The following is a 16,849-nucleotide window of genomic DNA, read 5'->3' on the forward strand; positions in this document are numbered from 1 at the left end:
TGTGCATGGACTTGGGCTAGAAACGGAGTTTCACCTAATCTCAGCTCCCTGCCTCTAACACGTAGAGACTTCACCACTTGCAGAACAGCAAGGCTGCCTTTCCTTATTATCTGCCACAGAAAGATATTGTGGTGTTGGAAGCCAAGTTCAAAAAACCACGAAGACACTCTTTGAAAAATCCAGTTCTGTTAAGTCCCCAAATTTATCATTGCCACAGCAGCTTGTGCTGCTACCTCACTGGAGTAGGAGAATATTGAGGAGCTCAACACGAGGCCTGCTTCGCAAAGAGAAAGCTGGGTATGGGTAATCTTTGTGCTAATTAAAATAGCAGATTTCTTACCTAGCCTAATTACAAGAAGACTGTGCTCCTTGCACCTTCCCTCTCCCAAACCAACTCAATATGCCTGTAGCAGATCAGGCCTTTTAAGACAAACTTTTCACTTTGTGGGTTTTGGGGTTTGTTTGGTTTGGCTGGAGTTTTTTTAAGCATCCTCTTATAAGACCTACATGCCCAAACTCAGGACTGTGCCCACTTATTTAACACATGGAGCCAGATCCCAGTGAGACTACTGCTTCGTACCACCCTTCCAGGGCACATTTTCCCAGGAGGAGCCAAAGAAAAGGCAGTCATGTTTCAGAGATGCCAGGCAGGCCCTAGCTGACCAAGTCCCTCAGCGTGGCCGAGTCCATAAGCAAGGCTGAAATCCTCTCCTAAAAACTGTGACCTGAATAAAGCACAAAGGAAGATGGGTGGCTTAGAAGAAAAGTTTTCTTTAAAATGGTAGTTTCCTTCAGTCTCTCCCTCCTCCCTCCTGTGGTCTACCTGGCAGTTGAGAAAAAGACATTTGCAGTCAGAAATCACAGTTTTCAGTGCTAACTGCACTTCTCAGTCATGAAACAGCACAGACCATCCTGCCTTCCTGATTTCTCCAGCAACCTGCGGACAAGACCAATTGTTTGATGCAATACCGGGTGCTCTTTCACAGTAGGAAAATATTTCTGTCCCTAGACTTAAGAGATTTGAGAGCTCCAAGGAACAGACTGATTAACGTATACACATTTTGTGCAAGTGTACCAATCACATTTGTATTACAGTAACAGAGACACTATCACCAGAATAATAATGAAATTATTATAATAATTTGCAGCCCATTCAACATAAGAGAGCTTTTTAAAAAGACAAGTAGACTTCCAACAATACATTTTCATCCAGTACTATTGAAATTACTGGACATGCCAATCAAAATCCTGTACTGCTAGTGCTAATATTCTGAGGCATAGCTTTATATAATACTATTACTGGTCTTAGCTGTCACTGGCAGGAGAATCGCTGACAGCTTCTCATAACAGGCATTTATGAAACACATGGATGGTCTTTCAGCTGGTGATCAAAGGAATTACCCTTTCTCTCCCTGCAGGAAAGCTGATTTCACAGAAGACCAATCTTCTGTGAAAACTTCTCCTCACACTATCGTGTGCTATCCTCATCAAGGGAAGTGCTTCCAGACAGTTTAAAGCCTTTCAATTGAGCCCTCTGCATGGAAACATGCCCACTACCTGCACTGCAAATGAAAACAAAAGGGTTTACTTACTCCACTTTTCTGGAAAGATCTAGACCATTCTCCACTTCAGAACTCTGGCTGTGACTGGGAGACAACAGAAGAACCCTTATGTGTCTTCTGTGCATCTGGGAGCCCTGCATGTTCCCTCCCTGACTCACCTCCTCCAAAGGGTGCCCATATAACCCTGCGGATGGATTTCACCCAATCCTCCATGTCATTCTGCGTGCTCGCCATAAGGAGGTACGTCTCATGATTAGCTGTCATCCGCTCTCGGTCTCCTCCTGCAAGAGAAGATAATTGCACTTAGAAACCCTTTTGTTTTCCTGCCCAGCCAAGCTCCTGCCAGTCTGGCTGCTGGAAGCACCGACAGCGGCTCCACAGCAAGCAGACATGGATACTCTGCAGTGGAGTGTTTATCGTCAGACGTGGCATGAAAAGAAGGTCCTGTAAGTACATTCCCCATCAGACAGTGAGAAGCTGTCATGCTTCCAAAAGGAAATGAGAGGATAAATGTCATCAGTAAACAAAAACAGCCCCATGCTGTTCCAAGAACCACAGGGGCCCACACTAATCTGTAACTTGATACATACACTGGAAATTCTGCAGGCGTTACTGTACCATGGAGGAGAGAATAAATGCAGAGACAGATAAGGGTGCTTTGAACAAGTGGGGATGACTCCACTCTTATTTTCAGGAACACAATGTGTCACATTCATAGCAATAACATTTGATACACCCAAGTGCTGCTGTGACTCTCTAAGGAGAAGGCAGCCGACACTTGCAGCTGACATGGTACAATCTGCTGCCTAGGACGGCTCTGAGGATTAGATTAAAAGGGAACACACTGCCTTATTTTCCTTTATTTAAAAGATGGGCACACACTAAGAAGGTCAAAACCAGCACTTGGCTTGCCACAGTTCCAGGTTTTCAGACTTGTAGTCCTGCTTCACTTCCATTCTCATGGGCACTGTGTTGGTGCAAGAACACATGGATATTCAAACCACCTTTCCAGGCAGAAGGGCAAATCCTTCCAGAAGGAGAGTGGCATTTTGAAGCCCTTTCACTGAGCCAAGGGCAGGCACAGGCACTTCACACACAAATGCAGTGCACCTAGAAATCCTGTGAGCCCTGTGTTCATCTCTTTCCAGCTTCTTACATTCCCATTTTTTATCCTAGTCATATCTAAAGTAAACATCTTTGTTCATTACAGCAGGAATACTGTTCCTGGAAGGCCTTCTGAAGAGTGCCCTGCTTAGTGCTGGGCATAGAAAACAGTTATGTTTCTAAGGAGAAAATTCTCAAGGACAGGAAAATCCAATCATGACTTCCTGGCACAACCGTTCGGAATGAACCTAGTCCTACAGTCCATGCTTTACAGAATCAGGGCACACAACTGTAAGAGGGACTTAACTGAAAAGATAACCTTTAAACTTGCAAGTTTAAACCTGATAAATGCAAAAGCCAGATTTTCCTAGACACAGGGCAGATTGTACAGAAGACTTATTCTTAAGTCTTAATACATCATTATTCAGAACTTAAATTTAAACTTGGAGGTAAACAGAGACTCTTTTTCCACAGACAAAATACCGCCATTCCATACAGTACCTTCCCCAAAATGACTTCCAAACAAATAATTACCAATACATTTTAGACTATACCACAATTTAAAAATCTAAAGAATGCTGATTTTTTTCTAAGACACAGTAGGGATGAACCTATTTTTAATGTCAACACTAGAGAAATATCAAGATGAGTTAAACTGCTGGTTGGTTTTTTTTTAATTATTTCAGTAACTAGCACAAGCATGGTACAAAACATGGATCTTACTTCTAACTTTATGTTCCATTGTTTTTACCTTTCAAGAATTAGAGGATAAGGGTATAGGGACAGGGAAACATTAGCATCCCAAACAGTAGCACTCCTCATCGACCCTGCCTAGAACAAAACAAGAGTCTGGAAATTCACTCCCTATTTCTACCTTTTACATAACCATCTTGACCAGAAGGAGGATGGATCTCTCGTTCAAGCACAGAGAGGAGACATGTCATTGTCAACAGTTTACTTAAACTGGCCTAGTTTACGTATCACCTAGAGTTTTCATCCTTAAAAGGCCAAAAAATAAAGATAATAAAATCTCAATATCTTGTCACAGCTATTAAATATAATAGTAATAAATACAGTATAGAGAAAAACCATGCGCCATAGTTGAGTCTTTTTTGTGGCTGATAAATACTGGAAAAAAAATATTTATCTTATCGTATTGTACTGTAGCTTCTTTTCATTTTAATGGACAAGGATCCTGTGAGGTGTCATACAAAAAAAGTCCAAAAAATATGCATACACCTAACATGTATCAGATTCAGGAATAAAAAAAAATGGTGATGTGATCCTCTTACTAAAGAGACAACAAAAAAGATGACACGTGATGGTCCTCCTCTCACGTGTCTCTCAGATCACTCCATATTCTTTTAATAGCCTGCACATTTAAATTCAGCAGATTATGTAGTATTTGCTCAACAGATTATGTAATATTTACCGAGTTATCACGTTATGACAAATTGCAGGGTGTTCTCCACATAGACTGGATTAATCCCAGAAGTCTGGCTAGTTCATTTATAGTGTGAATTCCAGAGCAGTAATTTAAATGAACTCAGATAAACACCCACTCAGCCAATACACAATCAATCTGTGTTTAATTTTGCAGAGAAGGAAAGCAAAATGTGCGGTTACACCACCTTGTTAGGAGAAAGCAAAGCTTTCCCAGCAGAAGGAGCTTCATCATTTTACAGCAATTCTAGATCTGACTATTTTGTAATTCAATTCCTTTCTTTCAAAACACGATATTAAATCTTGAAGGGTTCTCCTACTTGTGTATTAAATGTAGTTGTTATTCATTAACTAGAGCCTCAATAGAAGATTTTTGGGGATACAAGAGCACTTGGATGTGTGTTTTAGTGCAAGTGTTAATTTTCAGTGGGACTACATTTTACAAAATTGTTAATTTACAAAATTAACAAGACTGGGGGACAGACAAGAAGAAATGACCATGATTCGGGAAAGAGTCATCTCAGATAAGAAATACCAGAAACCAAAACTGGAATTAGAAGGACCTCTCTGAATCTTCATTAGGTTTGCAGGACAGTTCTGAAAGACACTGGTTAACATCTCAAGTTTGTTTTTTTTTTTGCTATTAATACTATTGTTATGATTTTAATGAAGCACGAGTAGGTCACAATCTCCAAAAATCAGACATCTATTCATACCACAGATACCAGCATTAAGTACATCAACCTGAAAATGGTGCTCACTGCATTTGCAGTCCAAGAAATGCCTAAGCCCATGTGTTGTGGCCTGCTTGTGAACAGCCAGCTCAAGGGGCTGGAATATGAACTCCACCTTTTTTTCCTCATCTTTTTCCCTTTGTTACTTTACAGGTGTCACAGGACTTGAAGGGAGCAGAACCCAGATACCTGACCAAAGAAGTTGACTCTGGTATGTTCAAGATGAAAAGCTGCTGTTTACAGGACTGATGTGTACATCCTGTTTCTCCAGCCTCTGGTAACAGCCAAAAGTAATTGGATCTATACTGTTTGGAGTCTCAAAACCACAATATGCCATCACACCCTGTTGTTCCTGCAGCCCTGACCAATCCCTAATCTGTTTTGTTTTCTTGGCAGCATCAGAAATGTACTCCTATTTATTCAAGAAATTTATGCATAACATCCATGTGGAGGGGAAACACTGGAACAGCACTGTACCACTGTGAACAGGTCAGATTTCTCCTCCCGCCCCTTTGGCACCAGCAATGACCTAGAGGTGCCCAGTGGTCCATCCTGTCCTTGCCTGCTGGTGTGGGGGGGGGCTTGGTGACCCACAGGCTGGTGCTGCCACCAAGCCAGCACCCCTCCGGTACCAGTGAGGCCAGCGATTTTAAGAACTCTTGCCAGCACCCATAATAAAAAAAGAAAAAAAAAACCCACAATTAAAATATGGAGAGGCCAATTGCTGCTGGGACCCACTCCGCAGGGGAAAAGAGAGGTCCTGCAGCACCACACCACACACTGGGAGAGGCACCAAGAGGCGGAGACTGCATTTAAGGGGGATTGTTTCCTGAATGAAGTACCAGCCTCGACAGCTCTCCAGCTTTTTATCGCCCATCAATTAAACGAGAACGAACAGACATTTTGGCATTCAGCTAGGGGGGAAAAGGGGAGGGGGGGGAAGGAGTCGTGAAAGGTGTTTTTACTTCGGAGATTCTTCCTGTCTCACCCAACACGTTTCCTTTACCTGGACGCACCAAAGCTAAAAAGTCAGAATGAAACACTGCCTTGTCCGTTTAAAAGCATCTTGGATTTCTTGCAAACAGTAGCTCCAGCATTCTTGAGAATGGAATGCAAAAGGATTAAATTCATACCGACTTTTTAAAAGAGAATTTTCTCCCAGGAGGAACATCAAAAACTAGGATTAATCTGATTTTTCTGAGCTGAGAATGTCATGGCCAATCTCACAAGAATATTCAAATTCAAAAAAAAAAAATAAAAATTAGGGAGCAATTTCGAAGTGAAACAGTTCCCTACTCCCTTGTGCAGTTCTTTTAGCCACAGCTCCTGTCTTAGCCATAGTTTCTGAAACCCTTACTCTCAGGGAACTGAGAGTTCCCTCAGCTTGGGAACTGAAAGAATATCAAAGGCAGACTGACCTTACAATTGAACCAACTGGGGTTTTTTTTTAGAAACATCCTCCTGCTTGGATGCTTCATATTTGTTTCCTCAGGAAAATGCTAAATAGCAAAATTTTAGCCTTCTGCTATTTCAGATGAATACACTAAATGCACCTCTAGTATCCAAACAGAAACTCCTGGCTACTCATCATGTCACAAAAAACCATGCCATATACTTACAAAAAAACTTAGGAGCTGATATTCATTAATTTCTTAAAATCTTGCCTTTGGAATCCTTTGTTTACTTTCTACTCCACCCTGTTTTTACCTCTTCCAGCTGTTCATCAGCATATTTCTGCAGCACACGTGCAGTGAACAACACTGCCCTCTTCTCCCACACCTCCCTGTATCACCTGAAGCCTCACAGCTGCACCAGCCTACAAGTAGAAGAGCTGCACCTTATAAAACTGATACTCCATATAAATTGTTTGCAACTCAGAAACGTGCTCATCTGTGCTTTGCACAAATCTTCCAAGTGCAGCTCGATGTAGAAGCGCCATCTTCATGTGCAGTGAAGTAGGCATGCTCTTCTCTGTTGAGGTGTATGATAAGACTATGTAACTTCTTGTTCCTGATCAGGACTCCAGTTAGTATTTCGTCACAAGTAAAACTCCAGTAATTATTATAGAATCTATGATTCTTCCATTACACTTTGCGTTCTTAAATTTCCCCCCTTTTCTGCAAATGAACTTCACATTAAGTGACATATTTAACTTATTTCTCTGGGAGAATCCACCTGAATTTCCTCTATCAACTTTCATTTTACAACATTTGCATTCAGACTTTTCAATCCGAAGCAGAAAGCATTTCTGCAAGCTGTAGAGCATATTAGAATATCAGAGAACAAGATGAACAACCTTATTTTTTTTTCCTAATGAAACTCCTTGTTGAAGAACAAAACAGAAATTATGATTACCCAAGCTTGATAGTAACATAACACTAACCACTGCTGCTTTAAGCACAGAAGTCTGACTTGACATACTGATGAGCTACTAAAAGACAGTTCAAATTCACATGTATGTCTTTCACATAACCAACACTGGCAACTCCGGGATCCATCCTCCCCAAGTGACATAAGGAACTGTTAAACTTATAATCAGCCCGATTTTAATGAAACATAAGAACTCTTCTGTTGGGCACTGCCTATGCCCATGAACCCTGTGCACCCTGAGTCTGATGAAAACCATGCATAGGTGTCTTTCAAGGATGATTTGGGTTCCTGCACTGGGCTGATAGGGGACAATTTGTCCTTCAAACTGCCCTCAAACTGTTAGACGAGTTTAAACACTGAAGTGTTTTTAGTTCATTCCAGCTGGGGCAGTGGAAAAATCTAACTGCAAAAAGCTTGGTCAGAGCACAGGTTGAAATTTGCAAAGTCAAATGAAGGAGCTGCTCCGGAATGCAGTTGTATTTTAATGAGGTTTTAATGTCTTATTGGCTTTGGGATTCATTGAGAAACCTTTGTTCATAGCAAGTGAGAATCTATGTTGAAGGCTTAGCAATGACCCACTGCATCTCACATGGCCAATTTAAAGATCAGAAAGAGACAAAGCTACTTGAAACCTGCCACACGTTTTTGAACTGCGCATACTGCTTGCTAAGCTCTGCAGGTGTGCTGGTGGAGAGAAGGCCAGGGCAATGAATTTTTGCATATCAGCTGGAGACTTCTGATGATGCAACATGGAGCTTGCAGACAGGAGCTGTGTGTATCTGGTTTTTTTCTGTTTGTTTATTTATAATTCTTAAAAGCTTCTTTATTCTTCACATGCTTGGTAATTGCTCTTCCAGATCATGTAAAACTTGACCAAGAATTTACTGCCTCCCCTTCCTTCAACTGGGATGAAAAAAGGATACACAGACCAAGTTCAAATGAAAAAAGGAGTACAAAGCCTAAGTTCAAGTCACTGTCCCCTTTTTCTTTTACTACAAAGTTAAGGTACTCTGGAGAACCAAATTCTTAATGATCACGCAAAAACTCATGTCAGAAAGGACAACCCACACTGTATGATTATCAGAGTCAAATATTCTGCATTTACAGGAGCTTCAGCACTACTTCTGAATTGAGTGTTACAGCATATAAACTGTATCTTCTCACTAGGAGAGACCTGCTCCATGGAAAGCACATAGCATATCATTGTATTTTCCAAAAATACTCAACCTACTTACATCTTTCATGGTGCACTTTCTCTAAACCATATCTGTATCATGAAGGAGGAAAGATGTCCATGGATTGCAGATGTGATATTGGACTTAGTGAAACTGAAAATCAACCAGGGAAGCTAAGACCAAGGGAGGCAGGGAGCAAAGAGTTTGAACTTGGAGTATAAAAGAGCATGCTGGAAAGGTCTCTTAAGAGATGTTATAAGAGCCACCAGTGATGGAAATCCCAAAAGCCAAGGGAAGTAGAAAACCAGAACTATGCTAGGCTGCAGTAAGAAGTCACAGGCTCCTTGCCTGCTAAACAATCAAATCCTAAAACACTCAACTTTTTTATCTTGCTCTGAGCTCCCCAGATGGGAAACTGAACAAGCAACCTGACAACTCTCAGCATTTTATTCAGATACACATAAACCACTATCCAATTTAAAATAAAAGGGACTTTGGCAACGATGGCTTATCAGCTTATTATTTGATGACCCCTGAGATTTTAGGATCCATGTTTTGAAGGCCTTTGTGACAAAACTGAGCACACAAACTTGTTTCTGGAAAAAAAAATTAAGCTAATAAATTAACATATTATCATAACTGTAGCAGTTCTTAGTGTTTCATAAGAAGAGTAGTACATAGTTGCATTACCTCTAAAGCCTTGATGACAGGTAATAGGTAAGGTCAAGGGAGACACACAAATTACAATTTAATTTACAATTTCCTAGGACTGTCCTGTTATATCTGATGCTCTTGTTTGCCTCAGGGCTGCTTCGTCTTCTAGAAAAGGACACAGACATAGCCAGAGATACACTTGCAACACCTCAAACTGTTTTAATTAACTAATACTGAGAATTCTCAGCTTTGAAATACAGTTATCAAACCATTTTTTTTACTACCAAACCGTATCAGCTGCACCATTTAATTTCTCTCTTCACAAAGAACTAACACATTTTCCTAAAGATGGAATTAAGTAACTGCAAACAAGTCACTACTGAAGGTACTGCTTTTTAAATACTTCAGTATAAATACCATTTTCTGTTGCTCATATCCAAGCCAATCTTTGGCATTAATAATCTTGAACAGTTTTCTGCACTAAGGGTGTATTGTTTGGGGGTGGGGTGAGGCATATCAGTTTTTCAGCATCAAGGCTGCAGCCTCATTTAAGTGCTAAATGCCAAAAGACTGCACAAACAAGTACATTCCCTGGTGGGCATTGTGCTCCAGCACAATTTCCCCACTTGCAGAATGCCTGGAAGACAGCAGGGCTTTTTCAATAGAATGAGCTGTTTTCCTGAAGCACTGAACCAGCTGCTGCTGGATACCTGAAATCAGGCTCAGGAAATGGATTCCTCACGTGTAACACAATGAATTCTCTGTCCAGGTAGGGTCTCTTCTGTGCCACGGGGCTGCAGCCACAGCACATCTGTCCGTAAGAGTAAATTTAGTGTTTTGCAAAATAAAAGCATAAAAACAGTGCTGTATTTAAGTGTTTTGTGCATTGCACAGCTATAATTATTGCTTAAATACCTGAGCAAAAAACTGTGATGCTTGCTAAATATAAGTTATAATTGTGTCAGAGTTATCATTAATGAGGAAAAGAGATGTGAATTCAAACCATCCCTCATACAACAGAAGAGCTCTGATTTTTTCAGAGCACTTCAACCTTTTCAGGCATGTCTCATTCTTCCCTCCCACTTTTGCTGCCCTTCCTTTATTCCTAGTTTAAACTTCTGCTGTGCTTCAAACAGATGAGTTTTCGACCTCATCCTCAGCCACAGAACCCAAGTACCTATTTTGTAGAGTCTGTTCATCCTAACCTTCCCTGTCACTAAGATGTTGGTGCCAGCACAGTTCACCTGTCTCTTGCCATGGAATTTCAGGGGGGGCTTTGTTTGTTTTTGTTTGGAAGATGTGAAAATATAAATAAACAAAAAACCCCAGAGATTTGCCATAGGAAATCCACTCCTCTATGTCCTTCATAACTACGATTTGAGACATACAAAATATTGACCCACTTATAGGAAAAAACACTGCATGCCACACCTGTCCATATACATGTGCAGTGCTATTACAGTGCCCTATTTTCACAACTTCAACTATAAAGAAGTTTCCCCATAAATTATGAGTCCAAGAAAGTAAAAATCAAGCAGAGTCTTGCCTAATGCCATAAACTATTAAAAACACTACAGCTTTTTTAGTTAAAACTTGTACACACAGATGATACCAAATTGTCAAGGCTTGTTTCCTGGGGACAGAGACAAGACAGATTTGCTTTCTTAAGTACAGCTTGGTTCCTTACAGACAGCAGAACTCCTAAAACAAACAACATAGAGAGAAGAACATGAGTTTTTCAGTGACCTGTGAAGGAAGGAGTCTGAGGATCACATAAGGTCAAACATTAGTGGTAGTATGAGAATTAGTGGACGACTTCACTGTCATCTGTTGTAACTAATTTAGTCTAAGAGAAAAGCATAAATACAATAGCAAACATATTTTCTCTGTCATACGTGACACACCTTAAAGATAAATTACTGTCATCTGAGAGTAAGAGCCTTCTCTAAAGTGTCTCAAGTTGGACACCAAAATGACCATGTTACTTGAAATTTGGCTCATCTCCAAGTTCATTTTAGAGTAAGCCCCTGCAAATGTAGATCCATCTCCACTTCTGAGGAGAGAAGGGAAAAAGCCCCACGCAGTTGCTGGCGTAGAAACAGCGAGCCATGTAGAAAGATGCTTTAGAAGAATTTGACTGCCAGTGCTCCGTTTTGGCAAAAAGCAAGATCCTGGAGCTATTGCTGCTGGAGAAATGGCTGCCCTGTGCTACTAAATGCTTTCTTTGCTTTTCAGCCTCTCATCATGAATTGCATTGAAGTGCAAACACTCAACTTCAAATGGATTTTTTTGAAAGGTCACTTCCACAACACATATTTGTATGGCATTTGATCTAGCAGGAGTTTAAAACTTCTGATGATTTTAAGAATAGAAGGATCAATACCTGAATGGAAGTCCTCCAGTGTAAATTCACCCAGGGACTGGGAGGACCTACCTATATACACTGGCACGTGAACTTTAGGCTGCAAAGCCAGCAAGCCAATATGTCAGACCAAGGCTGTCCTCAGAGACTAACAAGAATAACATTCAAAGCACACGCTCACTTCTGCTCTCAGCATCTACTCATTAAGCTCTCTGTTCCTCATGAATATGGAATATCCTGAGCCTTCAGCAGGTACAAATCAAGATGCTCTTTTATCAGTCTAAACATGCTCTTGTGTGCACAACACAGGGTATGGAATTAACTCAGTGCAAAACAGCTAAATTCATGTGGTATTTCTTTAGGGAGGCCAGCCAAAAAGAACTTTGATCAGCAGGTAACTATCCAGTATCCCAGGACAGTGAATTGTGGCTAAGCCATAACTTCAGACAGTCTTTGAAATTCTGTCTCCTACAGTGGCCTATGGCCACTACTGACAAGTACAGTGATCTGCCAAACACAGAAAAGGTTGTATGCCTTCTAATTTTACAGACAATTATTTTGTAAACAGAAAAGATAATGTGTTTCCAACAGCTTCCAAGAAAAGCAGTTTCCCTTCTCCATCAGGAACTGATCATACTCCTCCCTACTTCTGGACATGGTGCTTTCCACTCTGCACTAGGTTAGGCCCAAACACAGAAATATTTAATTTCTCCAGAGAGCAGTCAGTTATTTTAGCTCAAATCTGACTTTAAATTTGATCACAAATAAAAATAATAGCTCTTTGTGGTACACCAAAACCAAAAGGATGCAAATACCCTAAATGAGCATGTACATATTATGCTTTCACATAATTTCACTGTAACATTTAATAATGCAAAGTCATGTTTTAGCAGTTTAGTAACTAAATTAAGAATAAGTTATTCACTAAAACATGGGCCAATAGACATATGCAGAAGACAATTACCTCATACAGTGTTAAGTCTCAGCATAAGACAATCTTGCTTATCTAAAGTAGCAGGAGATTGTAGTTGTCAGTTCAGGACATTTGTTCCACAGCTCATCTAAAATCAACCATCTCCAGGAACACTGTGCCTCTTAGCACTATTTTGGGATATGAATGCAATATTAACTCGAACAAAAATGTGCCACTTAAGGATTTATCAGCTCAGCTCTCCAGTCCTTTGGACATTTCAGTCTCTGAAATGTCTAATTCAAATACAGCTTTCACGTGGAAAGAGCCAACAAACACCAGTTATCTGAAAAGCACAAACAGAGCTTAGTGTTCTGTACATCTCCATACCCTGCCACAGAGCAGAATGAACAGAAACCTCATTTTAGCTTTGTTTTGTTGTATTTATGACTCAGAAAGATAGATGATGATAATATGGTCTGCATTTCCCTTCTCATTCATGAGCACAGAATGACCCCAGAGTGAATTTACTTCTAATCTGGGTGGGCCTTTACCTTCACCTTGACAGCTGGAGCCTATATATCACAGGATGTCTTCTTCCCACAGAGATCATTTGGGTCTCATTTCTGGCAGTGTATGCTAACACAAAGTGCTTGCAAGGAGAAACCCAGTATATTTTGAAGTACTGTTTAAAGGACATATATGGGATGAAATGCTAACTTGGTTCACCATACAGAAAAAATGTAAAATGTGTAATATTCATACATTTTCACAGCTCAACCTCGTACAAAGGAAAGACTGTCTTGTGTCTACTTGCCATTTGTTTGAAGCACTGGAAAAGGACTGTTGATGAAGTGAGACTCCTGCCAGCCATGGACCTGTCTCTGACAGGTGAGAATCACCCCTCCTTCCCTCTATGCTTAGACTTATTCGACTTCTCACACAGAAGAAATCCACAGAAACCATGACACACATAACAAAGTCAAAAACTGTCTGGGAACAGTAGGCACAGCAGCAGCATGCACAACATGGGAAATGCTCTTCGTGGGTCCATTCCTTCTTAGAAGAAATACCAACAATTTTTCAGTTCCAAAATTTAGATAACCCATGTGGACTGATGCCATTGGTTATGAATGAGAAGATGCCCAGATGCAAGCAAGCGGGCAAGGGGGGAGATAATATGACATGGAACTCCAGTAGTAACTGTTTAGCTTAAAGGAAATTTGTTTATTGTTCCTTACATCCTCTCACTCACAAGTACACCACTGGGCTAGTCAGAGAGAGCCCATGAAAGATCTGAGGCCAGTCATAGGCTTAAGTGGTTTCAGGGCTATTGTCAGTGGAGCTTCAACTCATACCAGCTCCTTATTCCACCTGAGAACAATTCACAGATGTGCTCCTAAAATACACTTTTGAGGAAGGAGATGATAGTTAAATGTAACTAGTCCACTCCTTTTATGGCAAAGACGAACTGCCAGGGTGTGATTCATCTGAGCTACCGTTCCAGCCTGTCCTAGGGTGAGATGATTCACGCTGCAGAGATACCACTTCTCTTCTGAGTGTTCAGGTAGACACACTTGCATTGGCTTTCTTTGACAGTTTATGGACATTGCATGTGAGTCTGTGTGTGTACAGAGAAGCTTTAAGGGTCCATTTCTAATGCAAATGTTCACACCTTGTTCCCTGGGCTGCTCTGGACTGCATGCCAGCTGTCAGGCATGCACAGGTGAGGACTCAAAGAAGTATTAGCATTTCTTACATGGCTGCTGGTTGAAAATATATCCCTGAAGTATCTACAAATCGTTTACTTATTAAGAAGTATCAGTAAATCTACAAAGTAAATAAACTGCAATTAAGCAGAAGTTATTCAAGACACTTGCTTTTCCTACTAGGAAAGAAAGAAAAACTTCATATAGTAAAGTCATGGCAGTGCATGATAAACCTGAGAGGCAACCAGTTGGTATTTCTGATTTTGGTACAAGATTATTGGCAAATTTCTTTACATCAGTGAAAGAATTCAAAATCTGACAATGGGAAAGGCAACAAAAATGCATCCATGACAACTTGGACAACATCAAAGCCATGCACTCAGCAGACACCAGCTAATACTGAAGAGACAGCATCTGTCCTTCAGGTAATCACTGACTCTCTCAAGAAACACAAGGCCTGAACTAGGAAAAAGTTATAAGCTTGGGATAAGGACCTAATGATGACATACAAATACCTTGTGCTGACAAAACAGGAGACAGGAATTTAACTGTCATCGGTTCCTTTGAAAAATTTACTGTTCATCATCACTACGTGAACTGTAAACTGAGGCCACTATAAAGAAGTTGGTACAATTTTCTGATGTCCTCACAAAACAATAGAAGAGCGTGTTAATGTTAGCTGGAAGTCAGACAAAAAGATTTCAATGATGTTTAACAGGATTCCCTAGCTACGTTGAAAGCTGAAAAATTATTCAATAGGAAGTTATGATCTTTTGATGGATTCTTTAAAATTCTGTCTTATAATTAGACTAAGTTTCTAAATTCAACAGAAGGGTAACTCATTCACTGACAGGTTACTATTCACGAAGGATGTTATTCCCATATGGAGGGTATGGAATATTTCAAGTGTGCTGAAGAAAGACACAGCAAGCAACTGTCCCTACACCATGCAGCATAGATGGCAGAAGATACTTTTACAAGAACAGGAACAATAAAAAATATAATATAGAAGTCAGTAAAAGATAAATACTTACCAGTAAGATTACTAAATGCATCACCAAGATTCATCACTTATTCAAAACACAGAGGCATCTACAGGATCTCATATCAGCTTGTACATGGTAGTTGTCAAACCCTGAGAGATTTTTTGGAAAGGTGGCTTTGGTATCTTAGAAAGTCTCTCAGTATCAGTGGCACAGCTTGAACTGGCAAGTATCAAAAAGTTTGTGAGAGAACCAGCTCTTGTAAGGTTTCCCACATAAGATCTTCTTATAGGGACATAAATTCTGATGCTTATCCAAGCTGAACTGCTGAGTCCCTCTGAAGTGTGCCAAGGCACTTACCGTGGGGAGAGAGGGAGGCTGCCCTCAAGAGCAGGCTGTTTTTAGGAAGCACATCCTGAGTAGGGGCAGAGCTGCACTCCCAAGAGCTGAGCAGAAATCCCAGGTAAGCCTGACACAGCACTTTAAATTACTTCTTCAAGTACTTTATGGTATAGCCAGCAGTGGCAAAACAAAGAGAAGTTTCCCATATTACTGAAAGTGGAGTCACTTCTCCCATGTGCCTCAGAACCACCTCAAATTTTACTGGATGCTGTGGTCAGACACAATGTGATTAAGACCCCAGTTTGAAATCATGTCCTCCCTTGGAGTTTTCTCCCCAAAATCATAAAATCAACTGGGTTGGAAAAGACCTCTGAGATCATCAAGTCCAACCCTTGATCCAACACTGCCGTGGTTACCAGACCATGGCACTCAGTGCCACAGCCAGTCTCATCTTAAAAACCTCCAGGGATGGAGAATCCACCACTTCCCTGGGCAGCCCATTCCAATGTCTGGCTACTCTCTCTGTAAAAAATTTCTTCCTAATATCCAACCTAAATCTCCCCTGGCAGAGCTTAAGACCATGCCCTCTTGTCCTACTGCTGGTTGCCTGGGAGAAGAGACCAACCCCCACCTGGTTACATGGTAAATGAAACACTCGCTTTGGCTCTGGCTTATGCACTCACACAGAGCTAAAGTCTAAGTTTGCTACCTTGCCCGGGGCCAAGAACAACAGTAGCCTTTGGACAGTCTGTGGGAATGGCTGCAGTCTGAGGGTCCCCCTGGTCCCACATGGAGATCCAGTGCAACCAGTTCACATCAAACCCTTCTCTGAAGGGCTGCTTGGCCAGTGCCAGGAGATGCAGAAGTGCTTTTCGGTGTACCAGTATCTACTTAGGTTTTCAAAATGAAAAATGAAAAGTGCAAAGGAAAATACTTGAAAGATGATGCTTATGTGAGACCCAACCATGTGTTGCCCTTGCAGTGCAATTTTCACTTCCTTTCAAAGAATTAATCTTCAAAACATCGCTGTGATCCTTTGAAAGCATACTTCCCCTGTCACTTTGCAAACCATCAAGAAAATAAATTGGATACAAACGATACAAACCCACTTTGAATGTTCAAGTATTTAAGCAAATTCCCTGGAACTGTGTTCTCTGTGTTTCCTTCTGTGATTATTCTACTGTAAAAACATTTATTGATCACAAGGTGAACAGGAACACATTTCCCATAACACATGCTACATTCTGAAGTTATAAGCACAAATGTTCAAGGAAGAACTACACAGTAACTTTCTATTCCATAATAAAATCTTACAAAAGAAAAACTCAAGTTGATTATAGCTAATTAAATAGGGAAAGACACTAAAACTTACTACAACTTAATTTTTGCAGATCAACAGATGGTAAAATCTTGTTAATCTCACCAGGTTCCTTATATATTAAATATAGCATCAGCTGATGCCCAGCATTTCAAATTACTCTGTAACTTCACAACACTGAGG

At 40.6% G+C, this 16,849-nt stretch overlaps 1 protein-coding gene across 5 annotated transcripts in view; it reads right to left on the reverse strand.

The window, feature by feature from the left end:
- Nucleotides 1–16,849, reverse strand: part of ARHGAP24 (Rho GTPase activating protein 24) — a 173,557-nt gene that overhangs the window by 32,905 nt on the left and 123,803 nt on the right. For all 5 annotated transcript variants that reach the window (XM_051790917.1, XM_051790919.1, XM_051790922.1 and 2 more), the window contains one exon: nt 1,721–1,843. In XM_051790917.1, coding sequence (XP_051646877.1) covers nt 1,721–1,843 — 123 coding nt within the window. The remainder of the gene's footprint in view (nt 1–1,720; nt 1,844–16,849) is intronic.

Source organism: Manacus candei, unplaced genomic scaffold, assembly GCF_025592945.1.
Source record: "Manacus candei isolate 608988 ecotype Guabito, Panama unplaced genomic scaffold, ASM2559294v1 h1tg000028l, whole genome shotgun sequence".
Classification (NCBI taxonomy): Eukaryota; Metazoa; Chordata; class Aves; order Passeriformes; family Pipridae; genus Manacus; species Manacus candei.